The sequence below is a fragment of the Camelus ferus genome, chromosome X, assembly GCF_009834535.1.
Source record: "Camelus ferus isolate YT-003-E chromosome X, BCGSAC_Cfer_1.0, whole genome shotgun sequence".
Lineage (NCBI taxonomy): Eukaryota > Metazoa > Chordata > Mammalia > Artiodactyla > Camelidae > Camelus > Camelus ferus.
This window is the reverse complement of record NC_045732.1, coordinates 12,457,093-12,476,499: the sequence shown is the minus strand read 5'-3', so window position 1 is coordinate 12,476,499 and position 19,407 is coordinate 12,457,093. Positions and strand designations below refer to the sequence as shown.

Sequence of the window (19,407 nt, the reverse complement as noted above, 5' to 3'; positions counted from 1 at the left end):
TCCAGAATTCTGTCTCTGGGCAGACCCCATGCTGCTTGAGAAGACTGGCAGCGCTAAGACTGCTATTTGGGACAGACCACATGTAGGCGATCTGGTCGACCGTCCTAGCTGAGCCCATCCAGCGGGCACTACTACCATGTTCCCAGCATAGCAGGACGCCATCCTGGACATACATCCCCTGGTGGGCCCATCAGATCATGGAGGCCCCAGAGCTACGCCTGTCCCAACTGCAAGGAAAAGGAAATGGTGATTCCCACAGTGGCACTATTTACAACAGCTAAGACATGGAAGCAGCCTAAGTGTCCATCGGCAGATGACTGGATAAAGAAAACGTCGTGCATTTATACAGTGGAATACTACACAGCCATGAAAAAGAATGAAATAATGCCATTTGCAGCAACAGGGATGGACTTGGAGGGGGTTATTATGCTGTGAAATAAGTCAGAAAGAGAAAGACAAAGGCTGTGTGGTATCACTTACATGTGGAATCTAAAAAAATAGAACTAGTGAATATAACATAAGCAGACTCACAGGTGCAGAGAACAAGCTCATGGTGACCAGTGGGGAGGGCAGGGTAGAGGGCAGGATAGGGGGAGGAGAGTCAGAGGAATGAACTACCATGTATAAAATAAATAAGCTACAAGGATACATTGTACATGGACTGTAACCTTTAAAACCTGTGAGTCACCATAATGTGCACCTGTAATTTACATACTATTAGTGTACACCAACTATACTTCAATTTAAAAAAAAATACATTTTAACAAAAGGAAATGGTTCTTTCAATGCACTAGGATTGGGGGTAGTCAGTGAGACGGCTGTGGTCGCTGAATGATGAATTCCAGGCTCGAGAGCTCTGTCTAAGGGCACCAGCCAGCAGGTACCAGGCACACCCTTCTGAGCATCAAAACCCAGTGGAAAACAGCCCACGTCATGGAGTTGGGGGCATTGGAAGGGGACGTGGGGTCAACAGGGACTGGGAGGTGGGCGGAAGATACAGCTCAGGGGTAGCGCGTGTCCTTAGCAGGCATAACATCCTGGGTTCAATCCTCAGTACCTCCACTGAATAAATAAATAAACCTAATTACCTCCCTCCTCATCAAAAAATAAAATATTTAAAAAAATTTAAAGAATTTATTAAAAAAGAAAAAAAAACAGGGACTGCGGCTAGAACTTTGGGGATGTTAACTTGCAGAAAATTCCTGGGGCTTCAGAGAGGTTCCTTAAAGAAACTGTTACAGAAGAAAGCTGTCGATGGTGACCCCATCCTCAAGATGGCCTTTGACCCCTGGAAGGTTGACGCAGAGAAAAAAGCCAGGGGAGTGAGGTCAGCCCGACCTTGGAGCAGCTGCACCGATGCTGGACTCTACACTCCCACCCCGGGGCACCCCGGCCGGACCCCTCCATGTTCATTTTTTTTTGTCTGGGGCACCAGTGGTCACTTTAACAGTGACCCCTGCTGAGGGACAGTGATAGCCGCATCTCCTCGAGCAGGGACACTCTGTATTCACTCCATCCCCATATGAGGCACTTCCTGGTGACATGGAACCGGACGAGTTAACGTGGAGCAGCTGCAGGGCCCGGGGGACATGCCAGCACGGATCCTCATTGGACAGGAGCTCTGCTGACAGATGAGAGCGGAAACTCGCGGTCTCGGCCAAGGGTGAATTCAAGGTCACTCGGGAAATCATGCTGGGGCATCCGAGCAGACTCTGCGTAAACAGCGTCCTCGGGGAGAACATATTTCTGCAGCCGCGGGAAAAACGTCTCTGCCCTGAATACAGCTCGACCTCCCACCCCCACCCCCGAGCTCCAGCCCATCCACAGGGCTCACTGTGCGGAGCAGCGGCCTGGGGGCTGCGGCCTTGGGGAGGCTGGACCCAACACTCCGGGCTCCCTGCCCAGGACGAACCCATGGTCAAGTGAGATGCTGGGAATAATCAGGTTCATTTCTGCTTTTAAAGCAAAATGTCGTGGCGACCTCCTGGGGTATCATGTCCCACCCCGGCGATAATCCTTGCTGAACGTCTGGTGTGTGCTGAGGGAGAGAGGCTGGCGGTGAACCCACGCAGCCGTGTCTGTGGGTTTTAAACGGATAAACGGGTATTGCTGTCAGGTCAGTGCTCCACACAGTGGTTCTTGGTTAGTGAGTGTCTGAGATCTTAACCCCAACTCTGCCAACCAAGACGTGGGAGAAGGAGCAGTAAAAACAGCTGCTCATTCCCCAGGGCTCCCGTTTATAACAACCCGTTCCCCAGAGCAATGCCACTTACAAGAGTCAAGAGGTGGAAGCAAACAATGTCCACTAACAGATAAATGGATAAAGAACATACAATATTCCATTGTATACATATTCCACAATGGAATACTACTCAGCCATAAACAAAAATGAAGTCACGCCATTTGCAGCAACATGGATGGACCTGGAGATCGTCATTCTAAGTGAAGTAAGTCAGACAGAGAAAGACAAATATCACAGGGTATCACTTATATGTGGAATCTAAAAAAAAAAGAATTTATTTACAAAACAGAAACAGACTCACAGACATAGAAAACAAACTTACGGTTACCGGGGGGCAGTGGGGTGGGAAGGGATAAACTGGTAGTTTGAGATGTGCTCATATTAACTACTATATATAAAATGGATAAACAACAAATTCATACTATAAAGCACAGGGAACTATATTCCGTATCTTGTAGTAACTTATGGTGAAAAGGAACATGAAAAGGGATATATGCATGTTCCTGTATGACTGAAGTATTGTGCCGTACACCCGAAATTTACCCAACATTGTAAACTAACTATACTTCAATAAAAATATTTTTTTTTAAAAAAAAGAGCAAAGACGTGTCCAAAATAATTCTTAGGTCAATGGAGAAAGTGTTGGGGGGAGCATCACGTCGATGGATCCAGGAGTCACAAGCGACCTCCGTTTTTCCAACATTGTCATCTCACTGTCACCATGGAGGGCAGACCCGCCTGGCCCGCCGCACGCTCCACGGCAGACGGGGACCATTTACTGAGTGTGATTCTGCAGCGAGCAACTATCCTCGGCCGGAAAGCCCACCCGCTTGGGGACCCGCCATATGCAAAAGCCAGCTCCACACTTTGAAAATGAGTTTCTGGGTCAAATGCTTCCGAAGCCTCTGGGGAAGTCAGAAAACCACTGTGCTTCTTGACTCACATTCCTGGAGGCCCATGATGGGTGTTTGGAGGAACAGAGGAGGCAGGGTGGGCACCCTTTCCTAGTCTGAGGACAGTCACGGACTCGGAGTCCGCCGCGCCCCCTCCCCCCGTGCCGACAGCGTCCGCACCACCAAAGGAGCATCCGACTGCCTTCTGTTCCAAGAGGCAGGAGCGCGGGGAAACCCAGAGGAGGCCGGTTCCGTCTGGGAGACAGCCAGCGAGGGAGAGGAACAGACGGCGCCGAGGCGAAGCGCCCCCCACCCCACGACACACACACTCACACACACACTCAGATCCAGCGCTCCCCCCAGGAAGGCGGGCACGCTGAGTCACCCGCTTCCCGGCGCGCACATCAGACGCCTCGCTTCATGCAGCGAACGCCAAGCGCAGAAATAAGAGGGCTGCTCAGGCGTCAGTCCACCAAGAGGCGGGCCCCAGTCACTCCTTCCCCCGCTGCCCCACCGTCCTCTGTCGCTGGAAACGCCACCGCCGGCCACTCCCGGGAAGAAACGCACTGAGGGGTGCCGGTCTGTTCGGACCGCCGAGCTGATTTATGGAATTGAATAAATGAATGAACGAATGAATGAATGAGTGGAGAATTGTGCCAAAAACTCAGTTTGCGTGTATCCGGCCAGGCGAGCATCTTCGCTACTTTTCAGGCTTAACACTGACGTACTTATTTGCGGGGAGGAAACATCATTTTTAGAGATTCTTCATCTTGGGCCGTGCATCCGCCAGAGTTATGGGAGGTCTCCTGCAAGGATGAGCCGTAAATCCTGAGCAGTGCTTACAAACCTACCCACGCTCAGGCAGCAGGATGGGGAGCCAGATAAATAAAATAAATTGCAATGTGACTGAATGGTAAATATTGACCAGCTCTGTGGGAGGGAGAGCCACAGATCTTTCTCGGGTCTCATAAATCATCAGGCTTCACGCAAGAGCTCCCTACTGCCAGAGAGAGGCAGTCTGGGTCTGTCCCTGTCACGCTGGCAAATGCAAAAAAGACTCCAGATCTGCAACGCTTCAGCTTTGCAAAATCTTGATCGCTCGCTTTTTAAAAAATGCAAAGCAGAAGCGGAGGCTTCCCTGGAAACGTTCCCTGCTTCCCCCGGGAGACGTGCTGCCCGGGCTGGGTTCAGAGGCGTTGGTGGGAGGAGGCGATACTGCAGAGGAGGGTTCCGGGAACATAGTTTTGGGAAATTCTGCAGACCCTCCAGGACACTAACAACATCACTAGAGTCCCTCTCTGAGAAGTCCCTGAATTGGGGAACCCGTGTGCACCTGCTGACTCGGGGGACCCTCAGGGTATTTGACTCGAGAACTGTCATTTGCACACAGCAAGGTTGAGACAAATGTGAAATTTCCTGACTTTCGAAACCAACTAAGTCTGTCCCGAGCCCCCAGCCCACTGGGCGGGTGATAAATCCATTCTCAGTCTTGACTGCACCCTCAGGGCTCCCCCCACCCCGGGAGGCATTCACCCCTGAAGACAGCCACCCATCCTGGGTACCACGGGATGGCCCCTTCCCGAGCCCCTTCCAACAGCTCCGTGGTTTTGCTGCACCTCAAGGGACACAGAGGCTGTGGCCGAAAGGGGACTCTTTCTTGTCCAAGGGTGCGTCCATCAGCCCGCCTGCCCGGGACTCCCGGACACGGTGTTGGGAGGAGCACAGGCTGGGAGATTCCACGCGTGGGTCTTCCCCGCATCGTGCACGACCGTGTGTCACAGGGCAGGTGGCCCTGTCTATGGTGGAGGGGGCGGGGTGGCTATTTCACGGATTTCCCAAATCTATGAATAGTTGATTAATGTTTGTCTCCTTGGCGATAGAATGACCGACATGAGGTCAAGGGCTCTTGCTAATCACTGTATTTTTCCTGCCTCTGAATTACCAAGCACACAAAGGTGGGCGTGATGGGCTGAATATGACCCCCCACCCAAAGACATCCACGGCCTGATCCCCGTGTGGTGGACAGAATAATGTCCCCAAAGGTGTCCAGGTCCTGACCCCCGTGTGGTGGACAGAATAATGTCCCCAAGGATGTCCACTTCCTGATCCTCATGTGGCAGACAGAATAATGTCCCCTAAGACGTCCACTTCCTGATCCCCGTGTGGTAGACAGAATAATGTCCCCAAGGATGTCCAGCTCCTGATCCCCGTGTGGTGGACAGAATAATGTACCCAAAGGTGTCCACTTCCTGATCCTCGTGTGGCAGACAGAATAATGTCCCCAAAGGTGTCCAGGTCCCGATCCCCGTGTGGTGGACAGAATAATGTCCCCAAGGATGTCCAGCTCCTGATCCTCGTGTGGCAGACAGAATAATGTCCCCAAAGATGTCCACGTGCTGATCCCTGTGTGGTGGACAGAATAATGTCCCCAAAGATGTCCACGTGCTGATCCGTGTGTGGCGGACAGAATAATGTCCCCAAAGATGTCCACTTCCTGACCCCCGTGTGGCAGACAGAATAATGTCCCCAAAGGTGTCCAGGTCCTGATCCCCGTGTGGTGGACAGAATAATGTCCCCAAGGACGTCCAGCTCCTGATCCCTGTGTGGTGGACAGAATGGTGTCCCCAAGGATGTCCACTTCCTGACCCCCGTGTGGTGGACATGATTTAATCTCTGGAACCCGTGAATCTGCCACCTGACGTAGCAAAGGGGACTTTGCAGATGTGATGAAATGAAGCATCTCGCCGCGGGGCGCTTACCCTGAGTGAGCGCAGCACAACGACACAGTCGTTATCAGAGAGGCAGGAGGGTCAGAGGCAGAGCAGAGAGACGGGATGGCGGCAGGACAGGTCGGAGGGACAGAGGGGTCTGATGACGCAGGAAGCTGCCCCGAGCTTCGGGATTCGCACAGCCGGGGAGCGGTTTCTCCCCAGGAGCCAGTGTCCCTCGGGGGGACTCAGAAACTCCACACCAGCCCCGCCGGCCGGAGGCGCGTCGGGGGCACTGAGAAGGGACAGGTGCTGAGCTCAGAGGAAGGGTCTGACGGACGGGCCGAGTCTGGGCTGAAGCTCAGCCCACATGTGGCTGAGAGTCTCTGCCCAGAGAATACGGAGGGCATGGAAGGACGGCCCAGCGCCAAGCGTCCCGAGGTCCAAACGCAACTGTGTCCCGGTTTCCAGAGAAACATAACCTTTCTGAGAGCAGGGCGTGCCTGGCTTAAGACTCTGCAGAGAAACGGAGCACGGGGCCACCGACGGATGACCGGAGCCGTCCCAGGACTCGGGGGGCGCCCCGACCCGCCCGCCAGTGGGGCCCAGCTTCACAGACGCACCTCCGGCCCGGGGCAGGGGACGCTCTCCCAGAGACCAGCGGCGACTTGGCAGCCATCATTCTTCTACTTCTTGGCAGGTGGGAAACCCTACAGAAAGGCTGCGGGAGGCGGCGGGAAAGGCCCCCAGCGGACGGCCAGCTGTGTGCGAGTCCACGTCTGTAAAACCTCAGGAACCCCGCGTGGGGCCAGGACACCGTCCGGGCAGCGCCCCGGCCCGACGGCGCTCGGGTGAAGGGCTCCCGGTCCCTAATGACGGAGTAGCGTCCAACTGATGAGGAACTCAGACGTGCGGCTGGACAGCTCTGCACGGCACCTCAGTCCATGTGTAAATCCATTCTTTTCCATTAAAGGTTATTACAAGAAATTGAATGGTTCCCTGTGCTGCACAGTAGGACCTTGCTGTTTATGAGTTTTATATACAGGAGTGTGTCCCTGCACGTCTTGAATTTATCCCTCCACCCCCGCCTCCCCCTTGGTAATGACAATTTGCAGTAAAGTTGACTTACAATATTGTTAGTTTCGGGTGTAAAGGAAACTGATTCAGGCACATGTATATATTCTTTTTCATTACAGGTTATTACAAGCTACTGAATAGAGTTCCCCGTGCTCTACGGTACGTCTTTGTTGTTTATTTTATGTACAGTAGTGTGTTATCAGCCAACCCCAAACTCCTAACGGATCCTAATTTATGAAGTGGAGGGCACAGGAAATCACACATTTCTGAAAGTAAGTTTCAGGCATAACCATCTGCGGGAAACTCGAAAAATATCAATCAAGCACCAGGGAGAGGAAAGAGAAATTAAAGTCTTCCCACAAGAGCCGCCGCTGTGAATCACACGCCGTGTTTCTCCCGGGCTAAGCAGAGGGGAACCGTGTTCGCGGGTAGCTCTCTCCAAGACACACACACACACATCAACACCGCACGTGCATACGTGTAACGCTGGACGCACACTCTATGCACAGTTCTATACCCATGTCTTTCCCTTCCGTGAGAATTCCCAATGGAACGAGTGGACTGAACAGAGGTATCTCTCGGACCACAACCCTGCCCGCCAACCGTATTCATACGATGGGGAAAAAGAGAACAGCAAGACAGAGAGAGAGGAGGAGAAATGACACACCCCAGGCGCTGGGAGCCAGAATCAGACGGACAAGCATCAGACTCAGGAGGAAGAGGGGTGCACCCTTCCTTCAGGTATGCCCACAACCTAACCCTCCCCGGCACCGTGACTACGGTACCTCCGATGGCAAGGGGGACTCTGGAGGAGGGCTTGATTAAGGATCCTCAGATGTGAAACTTCAGGGGGAGGGTGTAGCTCAGTGGTGCAGCGCATGCTTAGCATGCACGAGGTCCCAGGTTCAATCCCCAGGACCTCCTCTAAAAAATAAATACACCTAATTAACTCCTCCCCCTTCCAAAAAAAAAAAAATTCCTAGGTGCAAAAATTATCCTGGATTATCCACGTGGAGGCTCAGTGTAATCTCAAGGGTCCTATGGTAACATTTTCTCTGCCACCCGAGTTACGAATAATTTGACAAATGTCTGCTCTATTTGGTAAGAAGCGTAGTGGTTGTAGCTCATTGTTTGATTTACGTCTATCCGTCTGACTGCATCCATTTAACTATTTACCTCCACTATGGACTGGGTCTCCAAGTCTGAAGGCGATGTCTTAATTCCACCGATACAAATGTGTTTCGGCACATTTACGAGAGGTTTGGTTCTGTGTTTAACATCTGAACGTCTTTAAAAAAAAAATCTGAACGTGTTAATCCTTTCTTTGTAGGGTCGGGATGGACTTTTATGAAATAAGTAGACCACAGCAGAGGAAGAGACGGGTGGGGGACGGGGCACCAAGGTGACGAAGGAGACGTGTGTCCGATGCTCTGAAAAGCTCCGTGGGCTAAAGCAGGGCTGTGGGTGGTTCGTGCTGATCATGGGTTGAAGGCAAGGGAAGGGGACGCCACGCGGGCCTTTGAAGAGTGCTGGCTGCAGGGATGCAACGAAGACAGTTGGGTGTGAGGGTCTGGAGCCCAAACATCGACACTCACGGAAACACACAGAGGATTTAGTAAAATGACACTTGGGAAAACGCCCAGCCCTTCCCACGTTCCTGATACATCTTGGCCCAAGTGGATCTATCAAAGTATCACCGCCACACGGCCCATCATCACGTTTTTCCATCATTTCAAAGCAACGTCCGACAACTGAGCGCGCTCATAAAAGCCACGCGCACCATTGGAACGAAGCAGCGGCAACAAGTGGCAGATACGTCCACGGGTTTCCCTGGGGTCCTGCTTTCCCAAGGGACGGCGCTCGCGCGGCGGCCAGAGCTCACGCCCCGCCCTCGCTGGCCCCTGGGGTTCCCGACACTCACCATTATTGACCAGCACATGGAGGGGGATGTTCTTCATCTTGAACTTCTGGACGAACTGCCGGACAGACCTCATGGACGCCAGGTCGCAATACAAAAACTCCACTGGATAAAAGACAGAAACGCATGGTTATCTTCCAAAGTACGGCAGAAGCTAAGATGACTCCTGAGCAGGCAGGTTAACTTGCAGCCCTCCTGGGAAGTGGCCCCGGATTAGAAAAAGAGGAGGGTCCACTGCAGGGAACATGTGCTAAGAAGATTGCCCTCAGTGAGTTACGTCTTTAATTATTCCGTCTCTGAGTGTGGGTGGGACCGGTGACATGTCTCTAGTCAACAGGATGTAGCCAGCATGATGGGATGTCTTCCCGTGATGGGGTTTCCTTCTACAGAAAAGAAAATGGGGCGTCGTTCCTACGGCAATGGTTCATTACATAAGACTCCCTTCTGTGAGCAAACCAGACAGATTCTCCTGCCACCGCGTGGTGCAACGGCCATGGGGCAAGACCCCGAGGGCAGTTTCTGGGAACAGAGAACAGCCCCCAGGCAAGGGCAACGGGAGTGTCAGAACCTCAGATCTACAACCTCCAGGAACCGACTTCGCTGAACAACCGTGCAAGTCTGGAAGAGGATCCGGAGGTCCAGAGGGGAACCCAGAACACACAACCGTCCTGAGCAGAAGCCCGCTTTCTCGGTCATTCTGCAGCAGTGTGGTCCCTGCGCCGTCTAGGTGGCTCTCATAAAGGACCACCTTGGGTCTTTCCAGCCCCAGCTTTTGGGAACATGCTCATGGGGACGTCTGTGGCCCCAGGACCCTGGAACACAGGACCAGCACCTTCTGCAGCATGTGTCTCAGGGGTGAGACGTGCCTGTGGGTTTTTGCAGTTCGGAGTTTTCTGCAGGACGTTTTAGATGCCACAGCGCCAGAGAGCCAGCAAAAGCGCTCGCTTGGGAAGCTACGTATTTCGGAACACATACGTTAGTGTTCACTCAGAAGGGACATTCTGAGATAATCTTTCCTTTCCAGCATCTTCAGTGTGGAGAGTGGAACCCACGTGCGCCAAGCCACACGGCCACCGAGGACAAGGGCGTGCGCATTTTCAGTATTTTCCCGTAAAAAATTTATTTTTTTCTCATAATTCCTTTCTCCAACGGCGCCAGGCAGGGACAGACTCGGGGAGAGGGGTTTCACCACAGGGAGTTCGGATGTGCCGCTCCAGAAAATGGGGCCACATGGATAGGGATTCCTGACACCCCATTCTAACTTCCCCCCGAAACACTTCCAAGAATGTGAAAAAAGAAAAATAAAAAAAAGTAGAGGAGAACCCACATTATCGCTAATAACTTGAATGCATGGTAAAAGCCTGAGTGGACCCCTACACTCAGCTTCCAGACACACAGCCCTGTTACTGGATCTCTGGGGAGTCCGAAGATGCCTCTCCTCTGCTCTTTGGGGGAAAAAAAGGAATCAGAAACGACCAGAAGCGTGAGGACTGCTGTTCCACCCTGACATCGCTGGCTTGTGGCACAGCCACTGAGTTTTGTTTCCTTTCTGCCCACTCCTGTCCATCAGGCTCTACTTGCTATGCTCATTCGGGAGCCACCTGGCCCCCCGGCCCCTCGCGTCTGCACCACTGGGAGGAGGGGGGACACGGAATGTGACCCTGAAGCCAAGCCGTACAGCTGGGGTGGGCAGAGCGTCCCCCTGTAGACTGGAACACTCTGCAGGGCCCTCCCTGAGAACGGAAACGCGGAAGACACATTGCAGAGGGTGGGACCTCGCCCCCCGAAGGAGCCGAGGCACCAGGAATGACCTCGGACAGGACACGGGGAATCACGCGTGCCAGGGCTCACCTAAAACCCAAGTGGGCGCTGCACCTCCCCCAAGAATGAGCACGGTGGGAGGGGCCACGGGTAACGGATACAGCTGGTCGGGGAGAGGGCAGAGCAGGAGAGGGAGACGCAGGGACATTTTTCATTTTACCTCAACTGCCATCCATGACACCTTCATGTCTATCTGGGTAATTAGAGAAGCAGAAGGTTGAGATGTTTTGAGAGTATTCAACGCACCCCTAGGAGACAAGAAAGAGGACGTGTGTCGTACAGGTGACGGGGGACATGGGAGGTAACCCAGGTGTCCACAGAGCAAGAACAGGAGACCCACGGAGCAGGCAGGGGGCATGGGTTGAAGAGGGGGGAGTGAGCCCTGACTATGTGGTCGTGATACGAATCCAAGATGGTAGCCGCTTAGTGGAAGACCGCACTCAACAGATTTGTTACAAATCTTAGCCATTATATGTAAACATAGATTCAAAAATGTTTTTAAAAGTTTCTCCTGTATCGCACAGGCAACTATGTTCAATATCTTGTAATAACCTTCAATGAGAACGAAGATGAAAATGAATATATGTCTGTACGTGCACGACTGGGACAGTGTGCTGTGCACCAGAGATGGACACGTTGTAACTGACTGCACTGCAGTTTAAACCAAAGTATGAAAAAGGAGAATTCTTCTGTAGGTTCATTGCGGAGTTGTTTTCTTTTCTTTTTTCTGGTGGTGGTGGTGGCAGTGGAATTAGGTTTATTTAATTTATTTTTTTTAAGGGAGGTGCGGGGGACGGAACCCAGGACCCCATGCACGCCACGCACGCGCTCGACCCCTGAGCCCTGCCCTCCCCCCGCATCACAGAGTTTTGTTTTAAAGTTGGGACTGAACATGAAAAGGCCGCAGAGCGTGAGGCAAACAGGCAAACACAAAGCAGGGCTGGCCGTCTCCAGACACAGGAGGGAGAATTCAGGGCTCCAACAGGACGGGGACAAAGCGACTCCTTATCTGCGGACCCGACGCTGCGTCACGGGGAAGGCAGCACATGTACGTGCCGTCTTCTCGGAGAAACACGGCGTCGCCCTGGCTTCCCCGGGGCTCCGGGACGGACGGGCGCGGAGAGCCGGGCACAACCAGCGTTGCTCCACACGGCTTTGAGCATCTGGCCGATCGACGGACAAAACAAAACAAAACAAAACAAAACAACAACAACAACAAAAAAAAACCAAACCACAAAAAACAACAAAAACGCCAGGACCCGGAGAAGGCTGTGAATAAGACGTTCGACAAGGCTGGAAACGCAGATTTCCACACAGGGACGCGTGTACCGCAGGGAGATTTTCTGAATCACAGCCATGCACTTCCAACTGTATTAACCGTATGCTGAACAGACAACTAAAATATGAACCTCTCGAGGAAATGAATAGTTTCCCAAGAAAAATACTGATTGTTACAACCTAATCAAGGAAATGAGAACTAATCAGAGCCACGACTATGGGACGAATAGAAAAATTAATGAGGAATAATTGCAGAAAAGGCAGGGAGGGGGCTCGACGGGAGACGATCAGATTTGGTCCGACTTTCCAAGAACGGATAAATCCCAACCTACGTTGATTGAGTTTTAAACACCAGCAAGCAGAAAGAGGAAGAAAAATACAACGTGATTTCACTCATATGCAGAATCTAAAAAAATGAAGAAAAAAAAAAGGACAGTATGAACTCATCTACAAAACAGAAAGCAACTCGCGGACGCAGGAAACTATCTTACGGTAACTGGGGAAAGGGGGTGCGAAGGGGTAAATTTGGGAGTTTGAGATTTGCAAATGTTAGCCACTATACGTAAAAATAGATTTAAAAAAAGAACAAGTTTCTTCTGTATATAAAAAAAAACTGGCAAAAAAAAAAAAAAAACAAGGCTGAGTTGATTCTATTTCTGAAGTTTGCATTTTTGTGATAGAAAAATCTGCAAAGAAATTGCACCAAAAGGGGAAGGGAGGTCACACCCAGGACCACTCAGTGGATCCCAGTAAATCTGCCGTCTCTCCCTCCCCGATGGGAACAGAAATCGCGCCCGTGGATGGAGGGGCCGGGGCTCACCTCGTCCTGAACTTGGGGCACCAGAGCTGCCCCGCTCCACACAGCCACATCTTGGGGGGAGGGCGGCTGCGACACCCCCTCCACACACACTCCTGGTCTCGGAGGCCTGGGCCTGCCTTCCCTTCAGAGAGAGGGACAGAGGCCCCCAACGTGCCGGGACGTGCCCACAGGAGCACAGCGTGGCTGTGACGCCCTGCCTCTCCCATCCTCCTGTATTTCTCTACTGGAAAAATAAAGGTGAAATGGACACACGTCTTGGCTGCTAGAGAGACACGTTCATGTGCGTCGAGACGGGAAATCCTGTTTTCTGTGTATGAAGTAGGTCTGAGCCTGCCCGTGAAGCCAGGTACGGAAGGGGCACGGAGGGAGGTTATCGTGTGTGTGTGTGTGTGTGTGTGTGTGTGTGTGTGTGTGTGTGAGACGTAGACAGAGATGCAGAATCAGAGACCTACAGGGAGAGTCAGAGAGAGCGACAGAGACACAAAGAGATACAGAAAATATGAAAACGAATTATGTATGTATGTGCATGACTGGGACACTGTGCTGTGCACCAGAGATGGACACATTGTAACTGACTGCACTTCAATTAAAAAAAAAAGAGAGAGATAGAGAAAGAGACACAGAGAGTCAGAGAGACGGAGACACAAGGGAGAGAACACAGACGGACAGATCCCTGGGCTGGAGGGAGAAAATTGAATAGGGAGGGAGGTCTAGCTCAGGGGTAGAGTCTGTGCTTAGCATGCATGAGGTCCTCGGTTCAATCTCCAGTCCCTCCATTAAAGAAAAAAAAAAAGAGCACACAGTGATTTAACCTAAACTTGAAAGAGAAAACTATTAAGTAACAGAAAAAAAAAAGTATGCAACATTAAAAAAAAAAAAATAAAACGAGGGAGGTGTAGGTCAGGAGTGTAGCACATGCTTAACATGCATGAGGTCCTCGGTTCAATCCTCAGTCCCTCCGTTAAAGAAAAAAAAATTAAATAAGTAAACCTAATTACCTCCACCCTGGGAAAAAAAAAAAAAAGAACACTGAATAAGCAAGTGCCCATTTCTGTCTTTCATTCTGCTGGTTACGGGCGCCCCTCCACGGCCCCTCGACGGCGGGGATGTGATCCCAGGACGCGTCTTGAGTCAGGGAATAGGAAGCCGTCCTCAGAGACCCTCCTGAGGACGGATGATCATCAGGACCTGCCATCCACCCGGAATGAACGCACGCAGACTCCATCCCTAAGGCGCCAGCTTCCTCAGGACCGTCTTCCTGGGGAGCCCTGACCCGCAGGCAGCCTCTCTCCCAGGAGGAGGAGAAACAGCAGGTCTGCAGACAGGGCCGTGCGGCTCTCCTTGCTTCTGGGAGCTCTGAGCCCACATCGGATGGCGGATTCCCGTTTTCCAGGCACTCTCTTCGCCTAGACCGAGCAGACCTCGTGCGCCGCAGTTCACGGGACCGCACCTTGCAGGCGCCGTGCATATTTCATTTTTTTTTTTTACCAGCGGAAGGTGTGTGGCCGCCCTGCACTGAGCATGTCTCCTGGGACCGTTTTTTCCCAACAGCATCTGCTCCCTTCGTGTCTCCGGGTCCCACCTGGGTCACGGTCACCATCCTGCAAATATCTTATATCTGGGACGGGGACCTGTGATCAGCGATCTCTCATGTCACTGCTTCACAAAGGTTCTCACTGGCTCAAGGCTCACAGCGTGGGAAGCATGTGTGAGCAATAAAGTCAATTTAAATCACGTTTTGTGCATTTTTTTTTTAAGACCTAAGGCCACTGCACACTTAAGACGGCAGCGCAGTGCGCAGAGAACTCTCCCATGTGCGCTGGGAAACCGGGACGTTCATGGGACTTCCTATATGACTGTGACATCTGCTTTCTGGCGGCGGTCTGCAGCAGGATCCAGAATATAATCCAAGTGTGCTCGTAAAGCCAAGTGGACCAGACCACCGTCACCCAGCCTGGACGGCCAGCGTCCCAGGGAGGCCCCGGCCACTTGGTGGCTCTGGGTTGCGTCTGCCCGTCCTCACAGGGGACGTCCGTGGGCACAGCCAGGCGGGAGGTGGGTATCTGGCCTAACCCCCGACCCCCAACACCTGTCTGTCCACGTGCCCAGCCCCACCTGGACCCCCTGGAGATGACCTGCGCTGTTTCATGGTTCACATTTCAACACCCTATCCTCCTTCGGTCGGATGCTCTCCGAGGGCAGCTCGGCCAAGATACCCTTTTCCTAAGCTGCGGACTGACAAAAATAGAAATAAAAACAAAACGCAGAACTTACAAGCTGAGAATTATGTTTGATCTGGGGCCTTACTGACGGCTAGAGCCTGACCATCGAGAGGACAGCCTCTCAGGGCTCTCTTGTCTTTCCCAAGTAAACCGCGATTTTTGCAGTGAAATGCTCACAGATGGAAAATCAAGCTGAATGTCGATCCTGCCCATTTCATTTCACAATAATCACACTCCTTATTTTTGTTCCATGTCTTTCAATCTCCCGTCCAGTGAAAATAAAGAAGCGTATAATTTGGGGCTTGTTTTTGGTTTAAATTTCATCGCCGAATTAGAGACCCCTGACATAAAGCGCATGGCCGACAGCCACATCCTGAGCCCCTAAGTAAAGAACGTTCTGGCTGCTACCTCAACCTTTAAGGTCACTTCTATTAAAACGCCAGTGTTAGCAAGAAATTTTTCTTCCCCACAATAATAAGAAACCCTAAGATGGTTAAGGTCCTGGATAACAAAATGTTCACCTGTGCAAACATTCCACTGAAATTTTGGGGGACTGGTCCAAAGACATATAAGGGAGGAGCCAGGATATACAGGAGTTTTTGGTGGGGGAAGAAAAAAAACAAACATGTAGTTGAACATCAAAAGATGACTGATAATCACAAAAAGCAGACGTCTCAAGTTACGGGGTTTAGCGCTTCTCTGTGTCTGGGAGGAGGCAAGAGCCTGGGCGCACTGAAATCACGCCTTTGACGTGCACCTGAGCTCCCTGGGGCCCGTGTCCTGTTTTTCTCCACCCTGAGTCCCCTTCAGGGGGCACTGACGGGGGCGGCTGCCATGGCCGAGGGCTCGATGGCCACAGCAGCCTTTGTTTAATGAAGAGGCGGGTCACGTGTTTTGTCCACGTGACCAAAGATGTCTTGGATATCAATGCTGTCTCACAGCAGCCAGCTGCAATTCTGTGTCGCCCTGAGCCTCTTTGAGCAGTAAGTGTGTCCTTTTCAAGGACAGCCCCAGTCCTCAGATGACAGGGTCTCCTCCCTACAGACCGATACTGTCCGGACACTCATGGCCACCTCCAGGGAGCTTCATTTTTGTAGATTTCCTTCTTTTTTTTTTTCCTTCAATTTTTTAAAAAATTCAAGTATAGTTGATTTACAATGTTGTGTTAGTTTCTGGTGTCCAGCATAGAGCTTCCATTGTATACAGGTATATATACTGTTTTCCATATTCTTACAGGTATTGATAAGCTATTGAATAGAGTTCTCTGTGCTCTACAGTATAAACTTGTTGTTTATCCATTTTATATATAATAGTTACTTATCCACTAATCCCAAACTCCTAATTTATCCTTCTCTTACCCTCTTCCCTCTTTGGGAAGTTTGTAAGACAAGGAAACAACCTAAATGTCCATCGACAGATGACTGAATAAGGAAGATGTGGTATATTTATACAGTGGAATACTACTCAGCCATGAAAAAGAGTGAAATAACGCCATTTGCAGCAACATGGATGGACCTGGAGGGTATTATGTTTAGTGAAATAAGTCAGACAGAGAAAGACAAATACTGCATGATCTCACTTCTATACGGAATCTAAAAAGGTTGAACTCATAAAACAGAGAGCAGAATGGTGGTTACCAGGGGCTGTGGAGTTATATGAAGTTATATGAAGAAGACGTTCTGGGCATGTGATGTACCGCATGGTGACTACAGTTAATAAGTACCACATTGTACACTTGAAATGTGCTAAGACAATAATCTTCAGTGTTCGCATCACACACACACAACAAAATGGTAACCGTGGGGTGATGAATGTGTTGTGCATGTGTGATGTGAACACTTAGGATCTGTTGTCTGAACAAAACTTCAAGTATATAACACAGTATTGGTTCTTGTAACCATTTCCCAATGTATATGTACGTTAAATTTTTGTACCTTTAAAAAAAAACCCACAAAATATCACATTGTACAACCTAAGATCAATCAGTCAGTGAATGATGTCAGTCACAAAAAAGAAACAAGAAATTCAAATACTCAAAGAGGAATGCTTGGTGGCCAGCAATGGAAAAAAGGGGCAGAATATCCAAGGGCAATATACCCCGTCCTCCTGCCCATGCGAGCGGCACTCTGTCTTGTGAGGTTATCTGTCCCCTAGGACGGAGGAAAGTCAGGCACCAATAAAGTGGGGTGTGGGGAGAAAACGTTCTACAAAAGCATTTTTTATTGAGATGAAAAGACATCCTACCAGGACAAGACACGCAGATGTGCGAAGATGGCTGATTTCCCCTGGGGCTCTCAGGAAACCCTTGCTTGCTCCTTCGTGAGAAGGCATGTGGTTATTTGGGTGTAGACACCAGCCTTAACAACTTGAACCCTTTGAGTGCATGTGCCCACCTGCCCTCAGGGCTGTCCTCACTCTGCCCTGGATTGAGGGCTTGAAGAGAGAGCCCTCTGTATCAGCTAGCTACACTGTGTAACAAACAAACCACCCCAAGCTTCCTGGCATAAAACTACCCCTATTTAACCATTTGGCAGCTCTTTCCTTCAGAGTCTGAGTCTGGGCGAGCTGGGTTCTCTGCTCGGGGTCTCACAAGGCTGCAACCATGGTGTCACCAGGGCTGAGGTGTCACCTCTGTGGATGGAGATGCTGTTCCAGCCTCACTCAGGTTGTAGTGAGGTTCAGTTCCATATAGTTGGAGGACGGAGGTCCCGTTTGGTTTCCAGCTGTCGGGCAAAGGCAGCTCTCCGCTTCATGGGGGTCGCTCACAGCTCTGTGCCACGGGGACGCCTCACAACATGGCAGTCAGCTTCCTCTAAGCCAGCAGGAGAATGTCTGCTTCTGTTTCCAGTCTCTTTCTTGGGGTCACCTCTTTAGGCCAGGCCCACCCAAGATGATGTCCTTTTTGATTTAACTCAAAGCCAACAGATGTTGGACCTTCATGACATCTGCAAAGTTCCTTTACTTTTGTCATAAAGCATAACCTCATCTCAGGAGTGACATGCCATGATCCCCCGGGTCCCACCTACACAGAAGGGACAGGGGTTATACAAGGCACCCACACCTTGCAGGGGCGAGAATCCTGAGGCCATCCTTGCACCACACCCACCCTGGAGAGCTTGGGTGTCAGGGCTCCTTTATCTGGGGTTCCATCTGCACAGCCCCATCCCAAGCTCTCTATCAAGAGACCCTCCCTCTTGCTTTTGCTTCAGAGGAAGTCAGGCAAAAGAGAAAGTCATAGTAATAACACTCTAAAGTAGGTACGGGGTTCAGGGAAGAGTACAGCTCAGGGGTAGAGTGTGTGCTTAGCATGCACGAGGTCCTGGGTTCAATCCCCAGTCCCTCCATTAAAACACAAAAATACACACACACACACACACACACACACACACACACACATACATACCTGATTACCCCCACAAAAGTCACTTTAAAAAATTAAAAAGTAAAATAAAATAAATTAGTACAAATTTAAAAATTAAGTAGGTGTGTATCCACAGAGGAGTCAGCTGCAGATTATTAGGTACAACATAAGCTACAAGGCTATACTGTACAACACAGGGAATGCAGCCAGCATTTTATGACAACTTGAAAAATAATAACATCGGTATGTATCTGATCAACCTGGAGTGCAGCTGCCACTGTGTGCTTGCCGCATGTGACAATAAATGCGAGTGTGCAAGATACACACTCCCTGATGATGAATGGTCAAACCAAAAACTACCTTTCTCGCTGGAAGATCTCGTCATGATATCTCCAAAATACTTAAAAGGTGAATTATTGCTTGGATCACAAGTTGCAACCGGAGGCATAATGGTGTTCACTGAACACTCCCTGTGGGTTGATCAGCTGACTCTTCACATTCCCACTTGCTGAATTCTGTTACAAATAGGATGAGAAGAACCTAAAAGCTCCACCTCCACCTCCACCTCTCCTGCCTGTAAGTGTGTGCGCCAGGATCCATCCTACCTCAACCTGCTCAATGCATATGGCAGCCCCAGCCCATTCCCAAGCAATGACTTAGTGCTCAATGCATATGGCAGCCCCAGCCCATTCCCATTCAGTGACTTAGTGCTCAATGCATATGGTAGCCCCAGCCCATTCCCATTCAGTGACTTAGTGCTCAATGCATATGGCAGCCCCAGCCCATTCCCAAGCAATGACTTAGTGCTCAATGCATATGGCAGCCCCAGCCCATTCCCATTCAGTGACTTAGTGCTCAATGCATATGGCAGCCCCAGCCCATTCCCATTCAGTGACTTAGTGCTCAATGCATATGGCAGCCCCAGCCCATTCCCATTCAGTGACTTAGTGCTCAATGCATATGGCAGCCCCAGCCCATTCCCATTCAGTGACTTAGTGCTCAATGCATATGGCAGCTCCAGCCCATTCTCATTCAGTGACTTAGGGCTCAATGCAAATGGCGGCTGC

At 50.8% G+C, this 19,407-nt stretch overlaps 1 protein-coding gene and 1 long non-coding RNA gene across 3 annotated transcripts in view; one reads left to right on the top strand and one right to left on the bottom strand.

The window, feature by feature from the left end:
• The window catches only part of DHRSX (dehydrogenase/reductase X-linked), a 133,924-nt gene that overhangs the window by 25,357 nt on the left and 89,160 nt on the right, over nt 1–19,407 (bottom strand). For both annotated transcript variants that reach the window (XM_032474455.1, XM_032474454.1), the window contains exon 4: nt 8,842–8,943. In XM_032474455.1, the coding sequence (XP_032330346.1) occupies nt 8,842–8,943 (102 nt within the window). The remainder of the gene's footprint in view (nt 1–8,841; nt 8,944–19,407) is intronic.
• On the top strand, nt 471–18,260 carry LOC116661822. The gene is made up of 3 exons (XR_004317802.1): nt 471–1,041; nt 2,430–2,432; nt 18,250–18,260. It is a non-coding gene; the product is annotated as an uncharacterized LOC116661822 (long non-coding RNA).